Below are 21981 nucleotides of genomic sequence, written 5' to 3' on the forward strand. Positions count from 1 at the left end.
ATCTGTCAAGACTGGTTCTAGAAGACAGCTAAAGGCGGCCATCTTAGTTACACTGTGCTTCTGGCACGTGTCAACCTAAAGCAGCTTTGGCTGATCCAGCTCAGCCCTGGCTCCCTCAGTAGTATGTATAGCAAACTCCTCACCCCCAAATTTCAAAGTCCTGCCGAGAATTTCCTGGGCATAAGAGAGTTGGTGTTAAAAGTTCCCAGGGACACTGACACCAACACTCCAAACGAAGATGGCAGGCCACCTGTGGTGTCTGTCACACCTGGAGGAACAGTGTTCTAAGGAAAGGTGAGCTTTAGGGTAGAAGGCCCCTGCAAGCAGATATGTACCCCTCTTCCAAGCACTTCTGTGACCTGCCACCCACCCCCAGTAGGCACTCTGAGCAGCACAGTAGGGGGACTGGGCTCAGATGGACATGCCCTCAGGTCTCAGAGCACCAGGGCACACCTTAAAGGCTGCCGTTTTAATTCCCTGCAAAAGACTGTGCTTTTGCGTTCCCTCTCTCCCCTCCCCACCCTCAGCCCTAAGGCGCTCCAGCTACAGCAGGTGCAAAGCAGAAAGTACAGTTACAATTTCCTCCTGAAGCAGTAGCCCTCCCCACACCCCCCATACACAATTCTTTTCTAGCAAAACTCAAAGCTCTGGAGAGAGAAGAGAGCTCTTGCTGGTATGTGATATCGGCTACTGACTGAGCTTCCTAGATCAAGCAGGAAGGCACCGTAGTTGCGAAGATTTAGACCTGGAATGTCCCCTATAGGCTCATACATTTGAATAGTTGGTCCTCAGCTGGGGGTTTAAGGAGGTTATGAAACTTTTGTGATACAAAGCCATGCCGGCAGATGTAGGTCCCTAGAAGCAGGCCTTGAGGGTTACAGCCTTCCCTGGGTTCTGGTTCCATTCTCTGCTCTCTGAACTACCAAGGTTTGGATAAACTGTCCTTCGAGACCCAGCCAACATGGGCTTTGCTTCCCCAGTCACCACTGCCATTCCCCTGGAGTGAGCACACCCCAGGTTCCAGAGTGTCCCAACAAAGGCAGATGTGGTTTTCACAGGCCCGAGAGACCTGGTGCTCAAAGGCTCCTCTGGCACCAAGACTGCAGGCGATTCACTGACGCCCCAAGGGGCATGGGTGTGCTCGGCCTGCCCAAGGCTTCCACCACCTGGGTTGGTAGAGGAAACCTTGACTCCACCCAGCCCAGCTCCCGCCAACCTGCACAGTCCCTGCTAGCCTTTTCCTAGAGGAGAGGTGCCGGAGCACCAGCCATCAGGGCCACCTCCACCAGCATGGTGTCAGCCAGGAGTCTGGACTGGCATAGGGTACTCAGTTCTCCACTGGCCCCTGGCCAGCCTAACGCATTGGCTGGCTTCAGTTCTGAGCCCTGTTCCAAGCTGGCACAGACTCTCTGTTTTGTTTAAGGAAAAGAAAACAGAATAAAACCCAGAAGGCGACACTCGGATTAAGGGGTGCCTATTAAAAACATGTGCAAAAGATGATTCCAGTCAGCAGTAACAGAGGGGAGGAGCAACATTCTCCTGAACTGAAGCAGGCGATGGGCAAAGTTCTTCACAGTGGGTACCATAGGACCCAAAGCAGAGATGGCCTGGCTAGTCTGGCTCCTCCCCACCCATGGAGGACAGCTCTCCCTCAGTCTTGAGAGATCCCACCCTCCATATCCCTCCTGGCTGTCTCTTCCTTAATTGCTCCCATTTACTGAAGTGTCCACCCCCATGTGTATGATCCTGACCTGCAGGTGACAGGAGATAGTCCCTTCATGCAAAGTAATTTCATGCCCAGCCACCTGGACACCTTCTGTGCTGAAGCCGTTGGCCCTCCGCAGCCCTAGCATCTGGGTCCTGCGTGCAGCCTCTGAGGTTAAGGCAGAGAGCTAAGGCGTGCAGAGGGAGGAGGGCAAGCTCCACCGACCAGTTTTCTAAGTCAAGAAAACAGCAAGCAGATCGCTGTAAGCCTGAGGCCAGGCTGGTCTACAAAGCAAGACCAGGACAGCTAAGGCTACACAGAGAGACCCTGTCTCAAAAAAAGAAAGAAAACAGCAAGGGCTGAGAATCAGACCCCTGTGGCAGCTGACTTTCTGTCATCAATGTTACTCACCTGTGTGAGTGTGTATGTGAGTGTGTGTATGTGTGTGAGTGTGAATGTGAGTGTGTGTGAGTGTGTGTGTGTGTGTGTGTGTGTGTGTGTGTGTGTGTGTGTGTGTGTGTGTGTGTGAGAGAGAGAGATCCATGGGCCAGCTGACCTATGAGCTCCCAGGGAGTCTGCAGACTCTGCCGTCCATCTTGCTGTAGGAGTGCTGGGCTTACAGACACAGCTACCACATCCAGCATTGTATGAGTTCTTGGGATCTGTACTCAGGTCTTCATGCTTGCACAGCCACTTTCCTCTGCCCCTGCCTGTTTTCACAAGCCAAGGGCTGCAACTACACATGGTCTTTAAAAAGTACCTGCCTGAGCCGGGCATGGTAGTGCATGCCTTTAATCCCAGCACTTGGGAGGCAGAGGCAGTCAGATTGCTGTAAATTCGTGGCCAGCCTGGTCTACAAAGTGAGTACAGGACAGCCAAGGCTACACAGGGAAACCCTGTCTTGAAAAACAAACAAACAAAAGTACCTGTCTGCCGGGCGGTGGTGGCATATGCCTTTAATCCTAGCACTTGGTAGGCAGGAGGATCTCTGAGTTCGAGGGCAGCCTGGTCTGCAGGTCTACAGAGTTCCAGGACAGCCAGGAGAAACCCTGTCTTGGAAAACAAAACAAAACAAAAAAGGTCCCTGTCTGACAGCATGGACTCAGCTGGCTTCTCTTCATTCCAAAGGCCTTTCGCTCTCTGCCCAGCCCTGTCCTGTCCCAGCAGAGGGAGGCTCGCCCTGCCATAGGCACTCCAGGAAGCCACTACCTCAATAGGCCCCAGCTCCCTGCTGCCCCAGGGCTCTTACAAGGCCCTCGGTTTCCTCAGCCCAGCCCCACCCTACATGTGTCACTGTGATGCAGGGAACAGCTTACTCAGAGAGATCCAACTGTTACCTTTCCCTAACCTGCCGCTTCCTTCCCCTGTTTTCCTCAGTCTTCCTGACTTAGACACTGAGGAAATTCCAGGTGACCCACCCAACATGATGTGTCTGACAGAAACATGCCCTGCTCTGAAAAACAGAGCTACCAGGGGTTCCCCGGGGCCTAGCCTCCGAACCATGCCCAGCTGGGGCCCGGCCATGCCTTTGCCTCATCACTCGGGTCACTGCACCCCGCTGCATTACAGAGCAGCTTCACTGTGGCAGGAAGGCCATTCCTCCAAGACCTGAGCTGGGGCCCGGAGTAGGGAAGAGACAAAAGAAGTAACCGGATGTTCTACGCTTTCTTTTGCATAATTTCTTTTTTGTTTGTTTGGTTTTTTTTGTTTGTTTGTTTTTTGGTTTTTTGGTTTTTTTCGAGACAGGGTTTCTCTGTGTAGCCTTGGCTGTCCTGGACTCACTTTGTAGACCAGGCTGGCCTCGAACTCACAGCGATCCACCTGCCTTTGCCTCCCGAGTGCTGGGATTACAGGCATGCGCCACCACGCCCGGCCCTTTTGCATAATTTCTTAGCAAGATCTTTAGAAGGCACACTTGTAATCTTGAAATGCCCTCATCTTTGTCTAAAAAGCATTGTACAAGCTATCTTTATATCAACTTGACCGGCTAGAGTCATTTGAGAGCAGGGGACCTCAATTGAGAAGATGCTCCATAAGACCAGGCCCTGAGCAACCCCAGCTCTAAGATTTGAATGTGTGTGAGGAATCCTCAGCCAGAGGATTCTGGCCCAAGGCTGCTGCCACCTTCAGACTGGCCTGTGACCTGCCACAGTGGCACCTGCCTGGTCACAGTAGGGTGAAATGCCTCTAAAAATAAATCTAAAGCAATCCCAAAGCTGGCAGCCCAGAGTCAAGCTCCCAATCTGCCTTTAATGGCTTCTAAGCTCAGTTTGTTATCAATGACTTGGTCCCTCCCAGTCTGCTCTCTTGGGAATGTGGCCTTCCCTCAGCCAAGCTCTGGTATTATGCTACAAGACTCTAACGGTATCGCAAAGTCACACTTTGCTCCCCCCCCCCCTTGTCTGCATGTTTCAAAGGCTCTTCACTCATCCCCCAATATTCCAAATGATGGATTTTGTCTGATAATGTCTGCCAAGGTCTTGAAATAAATGGGTATCATAGCCATCCATTTCAATGCGTTTCACCACAGCCAGCTGCTTTTCCTGAGCCACAAAGCAAGCGCCAACCTTAACTGCTCTTCGCCAATGGACCCAAATTTAGTTGTTGTTTTTTTTTTTTTTCAAACTACAAACCAAAATATCAAAAGCTACCTTAGATAAAAACACGGACGTCTCATCTATTGTGAGCCCTTCTGCCATTTCTAGCCCCCAAGGACTCCTACAAAGCCTCCCTCTCCCACGCTGGAGGGATGCTGGCAGGCTGGCAGCGTGACCCTCAGAACACTGACCTGCAGTCCAACAGCTGAACGTTGTTGTGGGAACAGAGGGTCAGCTGACATAAGCATCGTGAGATAACGCGGTGATAATAAGACATCCAAATGGAGAAACACATTTCAGAGGATGGGAAAGGCAGACGGGCCATGGTTTCAGAGGCAAGGCACACATGTATACCCCGCCCCCACAAACACCAGACAGACCATGATAAGTGCCAAGCACATAGCTTTCTCCCTAAATTCCTTATATGTTGTTGTTTTAATAACAAGTTATTATGAGATGATCGACTCAGCTCAAATCCCAACATGTGTCTGAGACAAGCTTCTGGGAGCTGGGGGCCGAGTCTGGGCAGCTGCCTGTGGCTTTGCCCTGAGCCACACACGTGTGTTTGGCTGACCGAGGCTCCTATCTCCTGGGGCTGAGGTCGGGGAGATTTTCGTTCACTCACGTCTGACTGCTTCCCAGGGGAAACACGAACCTCAGCAGAGGCTGCCTTTCCTGCCGGCCACTGATCTCAGGTTTCCCTGTTCTGAGGTGACCCCAGGATCACTGTAACCAAAAACCCAGTGGGTTGAGCTGGGCTGATGGTAAAGGAGGGGGGAAGGGCTTCACCTTCACTGTCCCTCCCCACTGAGGCAGTCAGCTGAGTTACAGCTGGGAGTGGGGGAGCGGGGCCGTCTGTCCCCACTTTACTGATGAATGGTTAGTTACTCACCCAAGTTATTGTGTGCCGGAGACATCGGATTCGGGGATAAGTTTGGAGAGCCTGCAAGGTGAGACACAGTTGTAAGACATTGTGGGGGTACTCCACAATCAAGACAGGATCACTCACCATGCCACAAGGAAGCCTGGAGCCCAAGGAGCAGGCTAGCCTTGCCATGGCCTCATACACTCCCCCATTACACATCCAGGCATGCTCTCTCTGTGGAATGGATGGGTTGAGTAGCTAGAGGCCCCTCTACCCCCTACTACTTTATACACCTAAGCAGGGCTCCAGTACAGGCCATGGTGGGCCCAGGTAGGCCAGCTCACACACCAGGCTCAGGAAAGGCTGAGCTGATAAGAAGGCCCGTTCCTGTGCTGCACAGCCCTTTGCTGTAGAGGTGGCCACCATCCCTCCCACACTGCCTGACTCACAGTCTCAGGTACCTGGAATTGCCTGTGAGGAAAACTCATAGACCTGCCTCAGAAATCCCGCAACTCAGCCACTGATAATGACATTTTGTGGAGAAGTCTAATTCTACCTCATTCACTCTCTGATCTTCGGGATACCAAGAAAAATGCATGTGTGTTCTCTCTCTCTCTCTCTCTCTCTCTCTCTCTCTCTCTCTCTCTCTCTCTCTCTCTCTCTCTCTGTCTCTCTCTCTCTCTCTGTCTCTCTCTGTCTCTCTCTCTCTCTCTCTCTCACACACACACACACACACAGAGAGAGAGAGAGAGAGAGAGAGAGAGAGAGAGAGAGAGAGAGAGGCTTCAAAGAAAGCCAGTGCTGCCTTTCCAAAGCCCCCTTGGTTCCCATGTGGTTTGGAGCATAGTTATTTATTTATGACTGTCTTGCAGCCTGGCCTCACCCCATGACATCCACCAGACCTTGAGGCTGAGCCCTGAAGCTGCCTTTAGCTGTCCCTGGGGCTCTTTTATTTCACCCCAACAGAGCTCTGGGCTCTGAGAGGGCAAAGCATGGGTCATAGACTTCCCCTTCTCCCCTGGGGCGGCACCTGACCCACTGGAGATAAAGAACAGTTTCAGAGGCCATAATGGGGCTGGGATAGCTTGCCGCCGCATGTCAGCCGTGACTTTGGCTGTGGTTTTGGTAAAAAAAAATATATTAATATTACTGGGCCTTAATTTTTCCCTTGGCACAAAGTGGGGACATTATCATCTACTGACCTGTATAAATTAAGTGAGATGGTTACTTTGAAGAAAGAGAGAGAAAAAAAAACTATAGGAGGCTTGGCATACAGGAAGCATTCAATAGTTATTTGTTTCCTATTTCGTGGTAGCTCAAATCATGAAGGTCTAAGGTTAGTCTGAAAGGGCACATGGGCTGCCAAGGCAGACTAGACGCCTCCACACCTCAGCCTGTAGGAAAGCCAAGCCCATAAGCAACTGGACTAGCAGCTAAAAGGGCTACTTGGAGGAAAAACAAAGAGAAAGAGAGACCTTCCCCTCCCCCTGCCTAGGTTGGCTGGGTACACAAACCCTGGCCCCCACAGAGCCTTGCAGGGAGAGAGGGGTACAGGAGACGGGACCTGGCAAAATGGGATAAAAAGAAAAGCAAGGGAGCAAGCAGATTGGAGCCAGGGAGAGAGCATGCATGACTGGTCCTTCCCACATCCAGGCAGCTCTGATTAGGTGTGTTCACAACAGTCCTTACACACACACACACACACACACAGAAGCCGGGTGGGAGTGGGGCGCAAGCTGCCAAGAAGCCCCGCAGCTGGAGGGAGGCTGCCTAGCTGGCTCACTTCCCACGCCAGCACTCTGGAGCTGCAAGTTTGCGGCAGTCACTTGGCACCCAGTACAGGAAGGTCTTCCGTGCATTCTAGCTGGGACCGTGCTGCCAGCCACATGCCTGGGTGGGTGTGTTTTGGGGGGGGGAGGTGGAGAGGGGGCGGTGCGCTTGACCTAACAGTACAACACCCCAGTGACTGTGCTTCCAGCACACACACACGGTCCCTTTCACCCTTTTGCGGATTGTGCAACCTCTTGAGGTCTGTGCATGAGGCCATCGTGGGAATGGAGCATCTGCTGGGCCTCTTTCTCCCGCCTCGCTTGCCCACTACGCAATGCAGAGCAGGTCCTGGGTGGCAGCTGGGCCTCTGTACAAGAAGCTGCTGGTTTGGAACCAATTTGGCCCCCTAACATATGACACGAGAAACATCTGGGATTGTAGCAGGAGAAAAAAGAGGCCCAGTCCCTCCCAGCAGGAGTACACTGATCACATTTGGCCAGTATGTAAAAGTTAATTAATTAATTAATAATTAACATGTAGGGGGAAAGGTTGCTCCTGGTGTCTTTGCTGTTCCTCCATCCAGGTTCTCCTGCCTGCTCATCTCACTGCTTGGGGTACAGGGGCCCACCTTCTACCCTCTGCCAGCACCTCACCCAGAGACCCAACCCCTGAACATCTGTGACAGGCTACACTGTCTGTAAAACTACTGTGTGTCCCTCCTAACCCAGAGCATCTCCCACTAGGGATGTACGGAGCACACAAGCGGCCCTGTCTAGACACCAGGCAGAGAGAAAGCGGGAAGGCTGAAGGAATGAGCAAGCCTGCAGGCACGTCCACACCACTGACCTGCGTCCATGCTGTGGTTCATCTGGTGGTCACTACTTTCTCCATCTTCGCTCAGGTAGCCAGGAGGTGGGGTTTCTGGGGATTAGAAGGCAGGTGGTTCCATGAGGAGCATGGCCCTGGCCCTGGCACTCCATTTGTTGGCCAATATACAGTGCATTCTTTCCACCCCTGAGTACAAGGTGCCTAAAAGAAAGCTGGGCCTCATGGGAAGGTGTTAGCTCCTGGACCCTACCATGTTCGGGCCTGTCTACTTCTGCCCTCTGGCTCCCAATCTGGATCCTAAGCCACTTGACTCCCAAATCTGACATGCCTTGCCCTAGGACCACAGCTCAGCTGACTTGTCCTTATCCTTCAAGGTCAGGTTAAGAAGGGAGGTTTCAGGACATGCCTGCTTCACCATCTCTGTCCCTTGAGGGGCTGTGGCCTTGAGCCTGTCCTGCTCCTGTCACTGTCGTCTCTAGGGGATGTGGCTTAACTCCCCAGTGAGGGTGCTGTTCAGTGGTCTGTTTCTCAGAATTCCACCTCGTCTTCCCAGCCTGCCTTAGCCCTCCGACAACGTCTGCCATCCGATGGAATGGACAACTTACCCCTGCGGAGACCAGCTCTACCTGCAAGGATCTGAGGAGCCAGACAGCTGGCCTCTGCGTGCATGCGTTCTGACCCAAGCCACAGCCAACCTCAGCCCAGTAAACCAACCCAGAGAGTGAAAGCCACATCCAAATTAGAACTCTCTAAAAGGAACACGGCTGGATCACTGCCCCAAAGCAAAAGTTGCTCTGACTGGCCCTAGCGTGGCCAAGCACAGCTTCCCTGGATGCCCAGAGTGCCTGGCAGTGATTCACACATTATTTGCATGTAAATGAGGGGCTTCTAGAAACACTGGTACTCTGACAACGGAGCGCGTTCTGTTTACTGCCTCAACTCCCACTCTGCCCAATACAAAGCTCAGGGAACTTCAGGGCCCCCAGTTGCCTCACCTCACACTCTGCAGCCCCTACTCTTTCAGGACCCTGCTTGTGTGCCAGGCTCCTGGGCTGGGAGGGCAAGGAGACACACAGAGTTGCTATTTCCGCTTTCAAAATAAATGACGGCACTGCGGCCCAGCAGAAGGGTCACCGAGTCCTCCGTGCCAAGAAAAACATCGTTAGGGGAGCTCAGGCCACCAAGCATTCCTGGCAGGGATGTGGTTCAGAATCAGGGCCCAAGAGCCTGCTGCATACAGGGTGACATGGAAGGGCTGGGAACAGACACCATCCCTGCCTCCTGGCTACCTCTGCTGCTACCCGTGCCTACCTGGAATATTGCTCTGGGGCTCAATGCCAGCGGGGAAGTTAGTGTTCTCCGGGATGGAATGGCTGTAGTCGTCCAGCGGGGGGAACTCGGCCGGGATCTCGGTGTGGCGTGGCACCAACACTGGAGGAAGAACTGTCCCCAAGGGAGGCACAATAGAGGTGGGTCAGTGCCAGGGCACCAAGGTCCCAGCCCCCCCCCCCAAGGGTACCCTCAGACCCTCCAGAGTTGGTAGGATGGGGAGGGCACGGCCACTCACACACACCTGGCGTCTCTACTCTCTGATAGTGGTAAGGATTCACACACACTTCGTCCTTCTTCATGTTGAAGGCGAACTCACACAGCTCCATGGCACGCAGCTCATGGTGGCTGTGCAGGTCGGGCCATCGCCACAGGCGGCAGTAGATAACATGGGGGAGCCCCTTCCGATGGGACACCTGCAGCCGGCCATCCAGTGACCTGCCATGGCAAAGAAGGGACAGAAGGTGTCAGTTAAGCAGGGCGTGGTGGCGCGCACCTATAATCCCAGCACTTGGGAGGCAGAGGCAGGCGGAGCTCTGTGAGTTCGAGGCTAGCCTGGTGTACAGAGTGAGTCTAGGACAGCCATGGCTACACAGAGAAACCCTGTCTCAAACAAAACAAAACAAAACGAGGTGTCAGTTAAGTAGGTTTGAATTGCTGCCTCCCAAATCTAGCCTCTAGCAGCTGCTGGGGAGCTCAAGTTTGCTGGCAGACCCTCTCAAGACATAGGGGACCAAGAGCTCAGAGCACTACCACTAACTGTTCTTGCTGGGCAGGGTCCCAGCTCCCCCCCAAAAGCAAGGAGGCCCACCAAGGAAGGCTGAGGCATCCCAAGCTGGAAGAGAGGCCTTGCGTCCAATAGGCCCCAGAGTTCTCAGAGCAGCAGTTCTCAGGGACCAACCTTCTTGAAATATGCTCAAGCAGATACACCGCCACCAATCTGGCCCCTGGAGAGGCGACCACTGGACACGGCGGAAGGTAAGTCCCAGACGAGAAGAGGGAGAACTGACCTGCCTGGGAGTCCGACTTTTCTCTAAAAGCAGTAAATGGCCTCAGAGATGTTTATGTGAGCTGTGTACACATACATGTGTACACATGTGAAAAAGACAGGCCCCGTGCTAAGTCCGAGGCTTGTGGCCCACAGGTTGGGAGGTGGTGGTGGTAAGCATTCGGTAACCGAGGCGGGGCTGTCCTTTCCACAAGAAGGCCTGTTCTAGAAGCCCCAGCTCAGGGGCGTGATGTTTCTAGTAGCAGGATCACGCTAGCAGAGAGCCATAACAGCTGTCTCTCTGCCCCTGGGGTCTGAATCCAACAGATTTTATGAGTACTTTATAAGAGAGGGGCTGGCTAGATGTGCCAACCAGAGCCAAACAGGGTCCAACCAATCTCCAAGCCACTGGCCTGGAATGGGGAGGGACAAAGGTCAGTGCTGGGGTTGGTCACAGGGGCTGACTGAGAGCTGCTGGCTAAGGGCTTGTGAAAAGATGTAATTACCTCCCTCCCCGTGAGGCCCAGACCAAGGAGCCCCTACAGCTGAAAACAGTAATTACTGAGTCGAACAAGAGAGGACAGCCTGAGACTACTTGAGGCACCGAAGGAAGGCAGAGGTAAGACCTGGAGATTTGGCTAATGGTACTGAATATGCAACCCTGGGGACCAGGACCCTCAGCTGCAGCATCTGTAAGATGGGGACAGTCTCCCTATCACCTGATCAGCAATTTACAAAGCACTGACTGGTGAGCGTGTCACAGTGACTGCTGTCATTCTCTGAGCCAGCCCCAGGCAAGGGGGCTGAGCTGTGGGGCTGAAGAAGAAAGAATAAGTGAGGGCAAGCAGTAGGTAGAGACAGAAAGCCCTCAGCTCTCCTCACTGTCTTCTGAAGCTATCAAATCCCTAACACAAGGCTAGCTGGGATGCTGCGGCCACCTCTGGTGGGAAAGAGAGGGACAGGAGAGAAGGGCCATGCCAGCAGTGAGGAAAAGTGGAGCCCGAGAGTCCCACCTGGGGTTGGGTGGGTGGGGTATCCTCTTGCTTTCAAAGTAACAAAGGGAGCTAGGGAGACGATTCAGTCAGCAAGGCCGCTGTACTGTAAGGAAGGGAAAAAGCTGGGCCTGGTGGTACACTGAGGAGGAGGACACAGCCAGATCCCTACCCAGCCTACTTGATGAGACCCAGGCCAATGAGACCCTGTGAAAGAAGAAAGAAAGAAAGAAAGAGAAAAACCAAAATGGATAGTGCCTGCAGAACAGCAGCCAAAGTTGTCTCTGGTCTCCACAAACATGCTAAGGTATGCATAGGTACCTGCACACATCAGCATACTTGCACACACAAACCTGCCAAGTACATGTATACATGCATGCACACACACAGACACACACACACAGACACACACACACACACACTTTTAAAAATCGAGGGTGCTACCCTCATCAAAGCAACGTGGCACCATCCTCAAAACTAAGCAGCATATCAATGGGGCCCAACGAAGGCTGTAAACAGTCACATATACGTGGAACACTGGCTCCATGGAAAGCCCAGAGACATACCAGCAGGGAAAGGCTGATCCTTCAACAACGGGTGCTGGACCTACTGGAGAGCCACACTAAGAGAAATGAGCTTCAACCTACATCTTACGCCTCTGCGGGAATCGAGGGTCAGAGAACAAAACTCGAACAACAAAAACATCAAGAGGAGCTCTGCGGCCTGACAGCGACTTCTCAGCTGCCACACCAAGAGTACCACCCTTTAAAAGACAAAGTTGAAATATCCATATATTGGACATCAGGGTAGAGGCTTCTGATGGGTATGAGACTGAAACACAGAGAAAGGTGACACAAGCGATGGCACAGAACACGCCTCACAGAGTTTCTGTTTCTGGGATGAAGAATGCCAAGGGCAGTCCGGTCCTAAAATACCAGGTGAGTCATTTAAACAGATGCTATTTACTAATTAGGAAAGTGTGGACTGAAACTACACAAAGGGACTGGAGAGATGTCTCAGCTATTACGAGCACTTGCCGTTCCTGCAGAGGACCAGGGTTTGGTTCCCAGCACCCACACAGAGGCTCACAAGCCTCCATAACCCTAGCTCCAGAGTATCTGACGCTTTTTCCTGTCCTCCTGGGGCATCAGGCACACACATGGTACATAGACATACATGCAGGCAAAAAAGCCCCTACACATAAAATAAAGTGTAACCACAGGCAATGAGATGCTACCACACAACTGTCGGACAGCTGTAATTAAAAGGACTGTGTGTGCCGCCTGTTGGCAGTGGTGTGGAGCCACTGGAAGTCCTACCCTTCACTCATGGAAACAGGGCTACAGTCACTCTGAGAGACAACTGGGGAGTTTCTTCAAAAGCACAAAGCAGAAACCTGCTGTACTAGTTTCTTTTCCAGTTGTATTAAATTAAATGCTCTAACAAAAATTGTGATGGTCAGTCTCAACTGTCATTTGCTGGATCTAGCAGCCCCTGGGAGACGTGTCTCCGTGTATGCCTCTGGAGGATCACCCTGATTAGGTTGAGCTGGGGAGGCTAACCCACTCTGGGTGGCAGCATTCCCTAGGATGAGATCCTGGACTATTAAAAAGGGAACCATGCCGGGCGTGGTGGCGCATGCCTTTAATCCCAGCACTCGGGAGGTAGAGGCAGGCGGATCGCTGTGAGTTCGAGGCCAGCCTGGTCTATAAAGTGAGTCCAGGATGGCCAAGGCTACATAGAGAAATCCTGTCTCGAAAAACCAAAAAAACAAACAAACAAACAAAAAAAACAACCAACCAAACAAACAAACAAACAAAAAGGGACCCGTGAAGACTATGCTGGCCACGATATCATCTCTATCTTCTTCCTGACTGTGTGTGCGCTGTGACGAGCTGCCTTTAGCTCCTGCTCCCTTGACTTCCCACTGTACCCCACTCCTGGTACCAGCTTTTGTCTTAGTTAATTAGTTGCTGTAATGAAATACCCTGACAAAAACAACTTAAGGAGGACCTAGCTTATTTTAGCTTCCAGGCAACTACTACCCAACACTGCAGAGAAGACACAGCAGCAGCAGCAGCAGCAGGAAGCCAGGTGGACATACAGCATCTATACTCAGGAGGCAGAGTGAACAAACAGGAAGCGAGTCTAGGCTTATTATAAAGCCTCGGAGAGCCTACCTCCAGTGACTTACTTCATCCAGTGGGGCTCTGCCTCCTAAAGGTTCCACAGCCTTCCAGTGCGGTTACCAAAGCTTGGGACCAAGTGCTCAGACGTGTGAACCTACAGGCTACATTTCACGTTCAAAGCCAACATCTACCATAAGATCCACCTGTTCTGCTTGTAAGCATTTCCCAAGAGAAACAACGAGCATGCCCACACATGCACAAACACCTAAGTACCCAGATATGTCCACACAAAGAATGACTGACAATAAAAAGATTATTAGCCTATAGTGCAAAGAGGGAATTGATGTCACGAGTCAAAGAAGCTGGGTCATTCTTTTCAGGTAAAATTGTAATGACTTACTGTTTGTTTGTTTGTACATAGATGTCACTCTAACACTGGTGATAACTGGTACAACATAGCCCCATGCTAACCTCAAACTTCAACAATCCTCTTGCCCCAACCTTCCTAAGTGCTGGGACTACAGGCATGCATCCCCACCATGCCCAGCAAACTGGTAGAAATTCAAATTAATCCACTCTGGGAAAACAGCTTAGCAGCTGCACGCGTACATGGATGGGAGAGATGGATTTACCAAGGACAAAGGAGACTTCGGCAGGATACAGGTTGAAATTTACCGAACAGCGCACTTTAGGTGTGTGCAGTTCATTTTAAATTATACCACATTTCTAGGGAGGGAGGTGAAGACTTTGCCTAAGGCTGGATTTGCTATTTCTATGTTCAGCGAGTCTATGAACTTGAGCAAATCAGAATCTTAGCCTTCTATTTTATCTGAAACAGAAGCCCTGTCACCTGACTCTTAGGAGGCCCAAGTGACACTCTGTACAGCCCTAAGCACAGTGAGAACACATCAGGCATCAGTAACCTACACTAGTTGCTACTACCCAGGCATGGCAGCAGCACTAGCGCTGTGGCTCTGCACAGCCTCACTGCCATGCCTGGTGCCCAGCTAAGGAAGGAGCCTAGGTGCACAGTAGCTGGTCCTTCCTGGTTTGATTGATCCAGGAACATAGCAGAAGCAGCCACCATGGGGCTTCCTGTCTCCCTGGTGCCTGTTCCAGGCTCATCTTAGGTCACTCCTCCTCCACCACTACCTCCCCCACACCCCTTCCTGCCCACCCCCTCACCCCCCACCCCCGCCCAGCAGCACCATGCTGCCTTGTTCATAATGCCCGTCTCTGGTGCTCCCAGCTCATTTGCATCCAGCCCCCTGTGCTAGTCCATCCAAGCCCCTGTGCTAGTCCGAAGCAAAGGTTGAACAAAACCCAGAGCCACACAGGAGTCTGACCAGGGCTGCAGCCAGAAGCCACCTCTCCTGGCTGGAAGGCAGTCACTCTCTACAGTTCCTGAGCACATGACCACCAGTCATCTGATAGGATTTTTCAAGAAGTCATCTGGTCCACGTCCCTGCTTCTAAGCCATAAAATCTACACCCACCCCAAGATGGCAAAGGCATCTCATTCACTTCTTTGGAGACAATTATGGCAACTCCTCCTGGTCCAAAGTCTGGGCTGTTCCTCCTCCCTCCCTCTGTCCCACTCAAAATGCACACCAACTCTTACCAAACAGTATGAGTGAACTGGGCGTTCCAGCTGCTGGATTTAACACAGCTGATGTGTCCAGAACACACCCTCCCGAGCCCTGCATGGGCCTGGGGCCCATTAAGTAAATCCAGTAATTAAGTCCTCGGTCTGAGCTCGTGTTACCATGAGCATGCTCAGTTACAGAGAGGGCTGTGTTCATGACGAACTTCTCTCTCCAAACCAGCCTTCCTCCCAGCGGCCTGGCAAGAGGGCTGTCCCAGAGAGCCACCTCTAGACCTCTCCCCAACTGCCACTGAGTTCCCTTCCCACACCCGGTGGCTTCCTCATGGTTGACCCCCTAAACGTCTTCCTCTAAGATCCCCCTCCAGCTCCCTGGACAGGAGGTTTTCATCTTTAAACATTTTCTTCCCCGGCCAAACAATTTCCTGTGGCAGGAAATGAAGCTTCCTCCCATTGGCTCCAAGTGAGACCTGTAAAGTGTCCCAAAATGGTGGCGGGAGCCACAGCCAAAGATGCAGCCATGCCAGAGGCTGGAGCCAGTGGTGAGGATGAAGTCAGCCAGAGCACTGCCTTGGGTGAGAGGGCTGGGCTGGGGTCCACCTTAATTGAACTAATACTATTTCTATCCATGGTCCAGTAGCCATGTGGGGCACACCAGGGGTCAAAGGTCAGGAGCAGAACTTACAAATTCCAGAAATACATCAGTACTTACTCTGCACGGACAAGTACCAGGCCCACTGCTGTATGAGAAACCAACCAGGCAACCAGCCATGAACCCCTGCTACTGCCGAGCTCACACCTCCAGGGGCTCACTGAAGGCCACAGAGCGTCTGAAATACAGAGGCCCACTCAGGCCCAGACCAGTGCTGAAAACATGGGTGGCATGAGGGTTGAAGGGCACGGTTTGTCACCACATGCTTCATCTCTTCTCAAACCATTACTGGACTCTGGCCACATCTCAGAAACCTGGGCCACGAGGTGAGAAAATCCGAAGGAATTCTCACCTCCCTTCCTCTCTCCCTTTCTCCATCTCTCTCTCTCTCTCTTGAACTCTGGCCTCGCACAGGGATGAGCTTTCTTCTTAGCTACCCTGTGTGGTACTAACAGCAAGAGTGATGGAGATGGAGGCTCAACGTCTTCTAATGACCCTCCTCCATGTACGTGCACACTGACAACTGTGGCATCTGAACCAATCACCCTGCTCTGTGGCTCTGCCACTCCTTCTCCCAGGGGACGTGAGTACTGCCTTATCCCTTGACTTGTCCTGGACAAGGGAACATCAGCAGAGTCACTGTGTACTTCCTCCTGCTCCCTTGGACCTCTGCAACACCATGAAGTACCAGGTGGCTGACTGCTGCCCCATGGCTTGCTGGGGGGGGGGGCGGTCAGCATGGCTTCTTACACAGCACTAGCTGACTAATACACTGACTCCGCCATTAGTCTTCACGGTCAACTTGCAAGTACCCATTTCTTCCTCTTCTGAGGCTGACAAACTTTCCTACGCCCGCCCCCCACCCCGAGTTCACATGAAGCCTGTGTGACTCACCCCCACGCCCTGATCTCAGCGGCATGACCCAAACAAGGCATGGCCATTTCACAAGGACTTATCTTTAGTGTGGAGGAGAATGACTTTGCTCTGGGTGGTCAGGGCTAATCTACAGGAAGCTGGGAACTTATCCCCAATGCTCCTGTTCATTTTCTGAAGTTGGCAAAGTAGGACCTTCATCCCACAGCTGAACCTCCATAACCCATATCACCACGGTTTTATTCTTCAATACCTGGAAGGTTTTGGTGTAAAAAAGGAAAGGCTCTTTGCTATCTTGGGTTTGCCAAGGAAAACCACGCCTACCCACACACTTCCCCGGTCACGTCTGCCCCAGCAGGAGCACCCATCTGTCTGCACTGTGCAATCCCCACTACAGCTCTGGGCTTCACTGATCTGCAGCAATCATTACATTTTACTCTTTCTTGAGTTTTGCATTGTATGTGGGTTTTAATTTTGTCCTTTTTTTTTTTTTTTTAACCCTTTCTGGTCCAAAGAGCAAAGCTAAGTGACTACAGATTTGGCTTAGATGCTCTCATCGCTAACCCAGGAAGACGGAAATAAAAAAAGTGCTGGTGGCTAAATGGCCCTTCACAGGTCTTTTGTGGCTTTGGCGTCTTAGGCAATCAATGTGGGACCTCTCCTTCTGTGGCTCTTCAAGTATTCACATCAGAATTTTCCTTCTATGCAAGGACAGCCCCAGAAATCCTGGGACCTGGCCTCGTCCTCTTGGGAGAGCTGGACCCCACACACAAACAGGTCAGCCCTCTGGCCTTCGGGGTGTCCTGGGGGCAGGCTCAGAGTATAGGCTTTCTGGATCAGGAGGAGGGTGATAGACGGGAATTTTGGTACTGACTGTGAATGAAATGACCAGTTTCCCATATGTTGGCACTATGGACATTGGTGACAGTGGGGTGGGGAGGAGAGGGTTGTCATCACTTCCTGAGCCCTGCAAGGCATTTAGCAGCACCCTGGCCTTCTCTCTCCTCAGGTGTCAAAGGCACCTTCTTCACGGGGAAATCTACGAGGAACATCAGAGGGGCCTGCTTCTCCATTCTCTGCAGAGCCCTGGGCGAAGGGCAAGCCTGCAGGTGAGTGCAGGTGAGGGGAGCAGGCGATGCGAACCGCAGAGCAGACGCTGCCCCCGCACTTCTCACTGAATCAAGGCCGCGGGGTGTGTTGGGTGGGCACGTTATTCTTGTTCACAAGTTGAAACTCTGTATGGTGTTAGGGTGACGTACAGAGTCATCAAGAACATCAAGAAGTGGGGTTCCCCTGGGAAGCCGGGGTCCTACACTCCGAACCCTATTTTCCATGACTGCCAAATAGTGTTGTTTGAATCCGCAGATGACTTCCTTTGGCTCTGAGATAACTCCGCTCTCTTCCCTATAAGAAGCAGCAGGATGGATTTGGATAGGAGGTGGAGGGGAGAAAAGAGGAAAGGGGAGGAGGAGCAAGTGAGGAAGAGGAGGAGGCAGAGGAGGAAGGCAATTCTTCAGAGATCTGCTTCCTATTTCTGCTCTTGACAAGCTGGCTTTCCCTCCAAGCACTAGGTCGACAAGTATGCAGCTCTTCAGAACCATTGGGACAGCAGAACTTTGCTAAGATCCAAACTGATTCTGCCCACTGCAAGCCAAGGGGGTGCTGCCAGGGTAGTGAAGCCATGTAGGTGGCCATTTGGCTGTGTGGGAAAGCTCCTGTGGTAGTCTAGATGGAAATGGCCCCTGTGGACCCATAAAGACTGACACTATTGGGAGGTGCGTAGACTTGTTAGAGAGGAAGTGTGCCGCTGGGAGTGAGCTTGGAGGTTTCAAATGCTCAAGCCAGGCCCACTGGCACCCTCTTCCTGCTGCCTTCGGATCAAGATGTAGAACTCTCAGCTGCCTCTCCAGCACACTGTGTCTGCCTGCACGCTGCCATGCTTCCTGCCATGATGACAATGGACTAAACTTCTGAACTGTAAGCCAGGCCCAGTTAAATGTTTCCTTTATAAGAGTTGCCTTGGAGCTGGGCGTGCTGGCGCATGCCTTTAATCCCAGCACTCAGGAGGCAGAGGCAGGCGGATCACTGTGAGTTGGAGGCCAGCCTGGTCTAGAAAGGGAGTCCAGGACAGCCAAGGCTACACAGAGAAACCCTGTCTCAGGGGGAAAAACAAGAGTTGCCTTGGTCACAGTGTCTCTTCACAGCAAAAGAAAACCTAACTAAGACAGCTCTGCCACCTGCACTTGCTTCCAGATTTGGACTGAAGATGGCCCATTGGTCCTTTAAGGGATAACTCACAGAGCACCCAGGATGCTCTCAGCCCTTGGCAACCTGGTAGACCTAGGCTAACTAGTATGGTACACCAGCCTTTCATATAGCCCACCCTCTGTAGTGAAAACCCCAAAACATCCCTCATGCACCATAGGAATTCAGAAGTGGGGTCTCCTGGTCAATTTGTCAAACGCTTCTCACCCTATGTGATGCAGACCTCCCTATGAACAGCTCTACTTGCTTCAAACCAAGCTCAGGACACACAGCTTCCAAGATGCCCTCTGGGAAATGCATTAGTCAGCAGGTCAGTTTGACAGACTAAAGAGCCAGCCTGAGTTATATATAACGAAAGGATCATTTCTGACCACACGACACAATAGGAACAAAAAGTGGCTTTTCAGAGAAAGATGTCTGCCAGCCTCGAAAGTAGAACTGTGTAGGAAGAGGAGGAATCTATACATTGTTAGAGGTTCTCAAACCTTCTCTGAGAAGAAAGCAGGCTGCAAGGTGGGTCTCCCACTTCCAGTGGCCTCAAGATGGAGGCCCATCTTTATTCTCCTCAAAACAAGGATAGCACCCTGGAAACCATCTCCCCGTGATAAGGGCCATTTCTCAAACCTTCTCTGCATGACGACTCCCCTCACCAAACAAGCAAACTCTTGTGACAGGACTCTTAGTCACTCTGTGTTTGGTTTTGTCCTTGCCCGGGGCCCCCTCTGCTTTCTTCCGCGAAGCAGAAACCGGGAGGGAGCTAGGTCTCTTCTCACACGCCTCCCTTCCCAGCTCTCCAGCCTTCTCCCTCCCTTGAGTTTGCTTGAATCAAGCCATGAATCACTTCCGAGTGGGCAGGCTGCACGCTCGGGGGTGGGGGGGGGGTGTTGGATTTCTGCCACCTTCCCTCCTTCCTTCCCTCTCTCCCTCTGTCCATCCATCCTTCCTTCCTTTCCTCTCTCCCTTCTACTTTCCTTCCTTCCAGAGACAATTCTCACAGGCCATCAGTAGGACAAGTGGAACAAGGTGATGACAGAGGTGAGCTGGCTCACCTAGTTCCAGCAAAGCCAACCTTACAGCTCCCGAGGACTGAAGAGAAAATATAAGGTGGGCACTTGTGACTTGGAGGTAGGAGGGGAGGAGGGCAAATGAGGTTTTGTGTTAATTGCACAGTCTTGACTTCCATGGTTATGAGTCATCAACCAGAGAGGTAACACAGGGTCTCCAGTGCAACAGAACAAGTCAAGTGTGTGCTGTGTAACTCAGTGACCTTCACACAGAGAGGTGGCCTGGGACAAGGCCTCCACCGGCTCCTGTTTAACCACAGTCTTAGCACCATCCAAACAATATGGCTTCATTTTTACCTCATTCCTTCTTTTCATGGCTTCACACGCTCTAAGCAAGCGCTCTGCCCGCTGAGTCGCACACACTGCAAGACCCTCTTGTTTACTTTAGGGAGAGGTCCAAAAGTCTTTGGGAGTCTCCTCCTGCTATCCCGGCCCCTCGTCCGTGTGTCCTCCCACTCAGCCACAGTCACAGCTCTGTGGGTCATCCTTTGCCAACACTGGAAATAGAATATGTTACACGGCACAACTGAGCTACACGCCCACCTTCAAGGTTTCTTAAACCTTCCAACTTGGCTACAGAAAGTGGGGGATGAGGAGCTGGCAAGATGGCTCAGTGGTTAAGAGCACTGGCTGCTCTTCCAGAGGTCCTGAGTTCAATTCCCAGCAACCACATGGTGGCTCATAACCACCTATAGTGAGATCTGATGCCCTCTTCTGGCCTGCAGGTGTACATGCAGATAAAGCACTCATATGCAGTAAATACATAACATTTTTTTAAAAAGGAAAAAAGGGGGAATAAGCAAGAGTTAAGGAGCTAGAAAATAAGACAGGAGAGAGAAATGATCAGTTTAAGATTTCTTATTTATTTGTCAATGTACCATATATGTGTATGCGTGTGTGCTCCTGTGTGTGTGTGTGTATCTGCAAGAAAGAGTGCACTGAGTCCCCTGAACTGGACTTACAGATTGCAGGCCTAACCTGGGTGACGGAATACGAACTTGAAGCTGGAAATGACCGATTTCTACACGAAGTTAATTAAGGGGCTACTTTTGCCTATAGGCAATGCAGTGCTCATTGGATCTCATGGCCAGCATCCCACCCACAGGCCACTTCTTTCCAGATCAAATATGTTCAGTGCAGTGTCCACCCTACATGGTGGCAAAAACCTAAGGTCCTACACATCGCAGGCTTCACGGATCTGGGGAAAGTTATACAGACAACCGCATTCCTTTCTGTCTAAGGGAATGGACTTCCCATAGTACCTAAACAAAAGGCAGATTCGCTGGGGCAACCTGACCTCTGACAGCGAAGAACCCCTCCAGGCGGGAAGACAGGCACTCCAAACACAGAGGCCTTCAGCCAGCCAGATGGAGAACCAGTAGGAAGAGCGATGCCCATGCCATCCCGTGTGCGGCTGGCCTCCTCCAAGGCTAAACAGTTTCCTGATCAAAGTCTGAGTTCCGGAAGAAGCAGCCGTTACTAAAAGTAGAGCAACTTCAAGGCAAGACTCCCGCCCTGGGCTCCAGGACACTCCATTCTTTCCGAAACTCCCCATTCCACACCGAGGCCTTGAGGCATCCATCCTGCGGCTCCTTCTGCTCAGTGGCCTCCCTCAGCTCTCCTCTCTTCCGCCTCACAACCCCTACTGCCTCCACCATCTGACTTTGCACTCACGGCCTTGTGTGACCACGCTTCCTGTAGTTCTAGGCCAGGCACACTTGATGGGGTCCTGGGCGAGACCCAGGCGACCTCCTGTTCACCTGGAAGGAGTGCGGGAATAATAGGGCCATATCTGATCAGAAATATGCCATGGCCATATTATTAAAACTCGCAGCAGAGTTTTAATAAAGCCTCTTGGGAGGCAGAGGCAGGAGGAGTGCTCTGAGTTCAAGGCCAGCCTGGTCTAGAAAGAGAGTTCCAGGACAGCCAGGGCTACACAGAGAAACCCTGTCTCAAAGGAAGGCAAACAAACAACTCTGTACATTAACAACAGGCTGCACCCAATGTCTCAGAGGATATAGGAGATACAATGACCACAGACCACCCTGTAGCCAGTTAAGTCCAAAGAACCCACAGACACACAACCCAGGCTGTCACCAGAAGTGCTCCTTCAACAAGCCGTTGGTCTAAAACATAAGAGGAGTGACAGGCTGGGGTGCTGGTCACCTGGGCAAAGTAGGGCAACAGGGAAGTGCTGGAGGCTGCAATTCTTTTGAATGGGGAAGCTCCCCACTTGGGTGAGCGAAGCTACCTGTGGCTAAGGTGCAGGTGGACATTAGAAGGGGAACAGAGAAAGATGTCTAGTGTCCCCTCCCCAGTGCA

General features: G+C 51.9%; 1 protein-coding gene across 2 annotated transcripts in view; it reads right to left on the reverse strand.

Moving 5' to 3' along the window:
* Window positions 1–21981, reverse strand: part of SMAD3 (SMAD family member 3) — a 116893-nt gene that overhangs the window by 10946 nt on the left and 83966 nt on the right. For both annotated transcript variants that reach the window (XM_084783899.1, XM_084783898.1), the window contains 4 exons: window positions 9339–9532; window positions 9077–9208; window positions 7784–7858; window positions 5195–5245 (listed from right to left, as the gene is read on the reverse strand). In XM_084783899.1, the coding sequence (XP_084640025.1) occupies window positions 5195–5245; window positions 7784–7858; window positions 9077–9208; window positions 9339–9532 (452 nt within the window). The remainder of the gene's footprint in view (window positions 1–5194; window positions 5246–7783; window positions 7859–9076; window positions 9209–9338; window positions 9533–21981) is intronic.

Source organism: Acomys minous (genome assembly GCF_964271855.1).
Source record: "Acomys minous genome assembly, chromosome: 5".
NCBI classification, from domain to species: Eukaryota; Metazoa; Chordata; class Mammalia; order Rodentia; family Muridae; genus Acomys; species Acomys minous.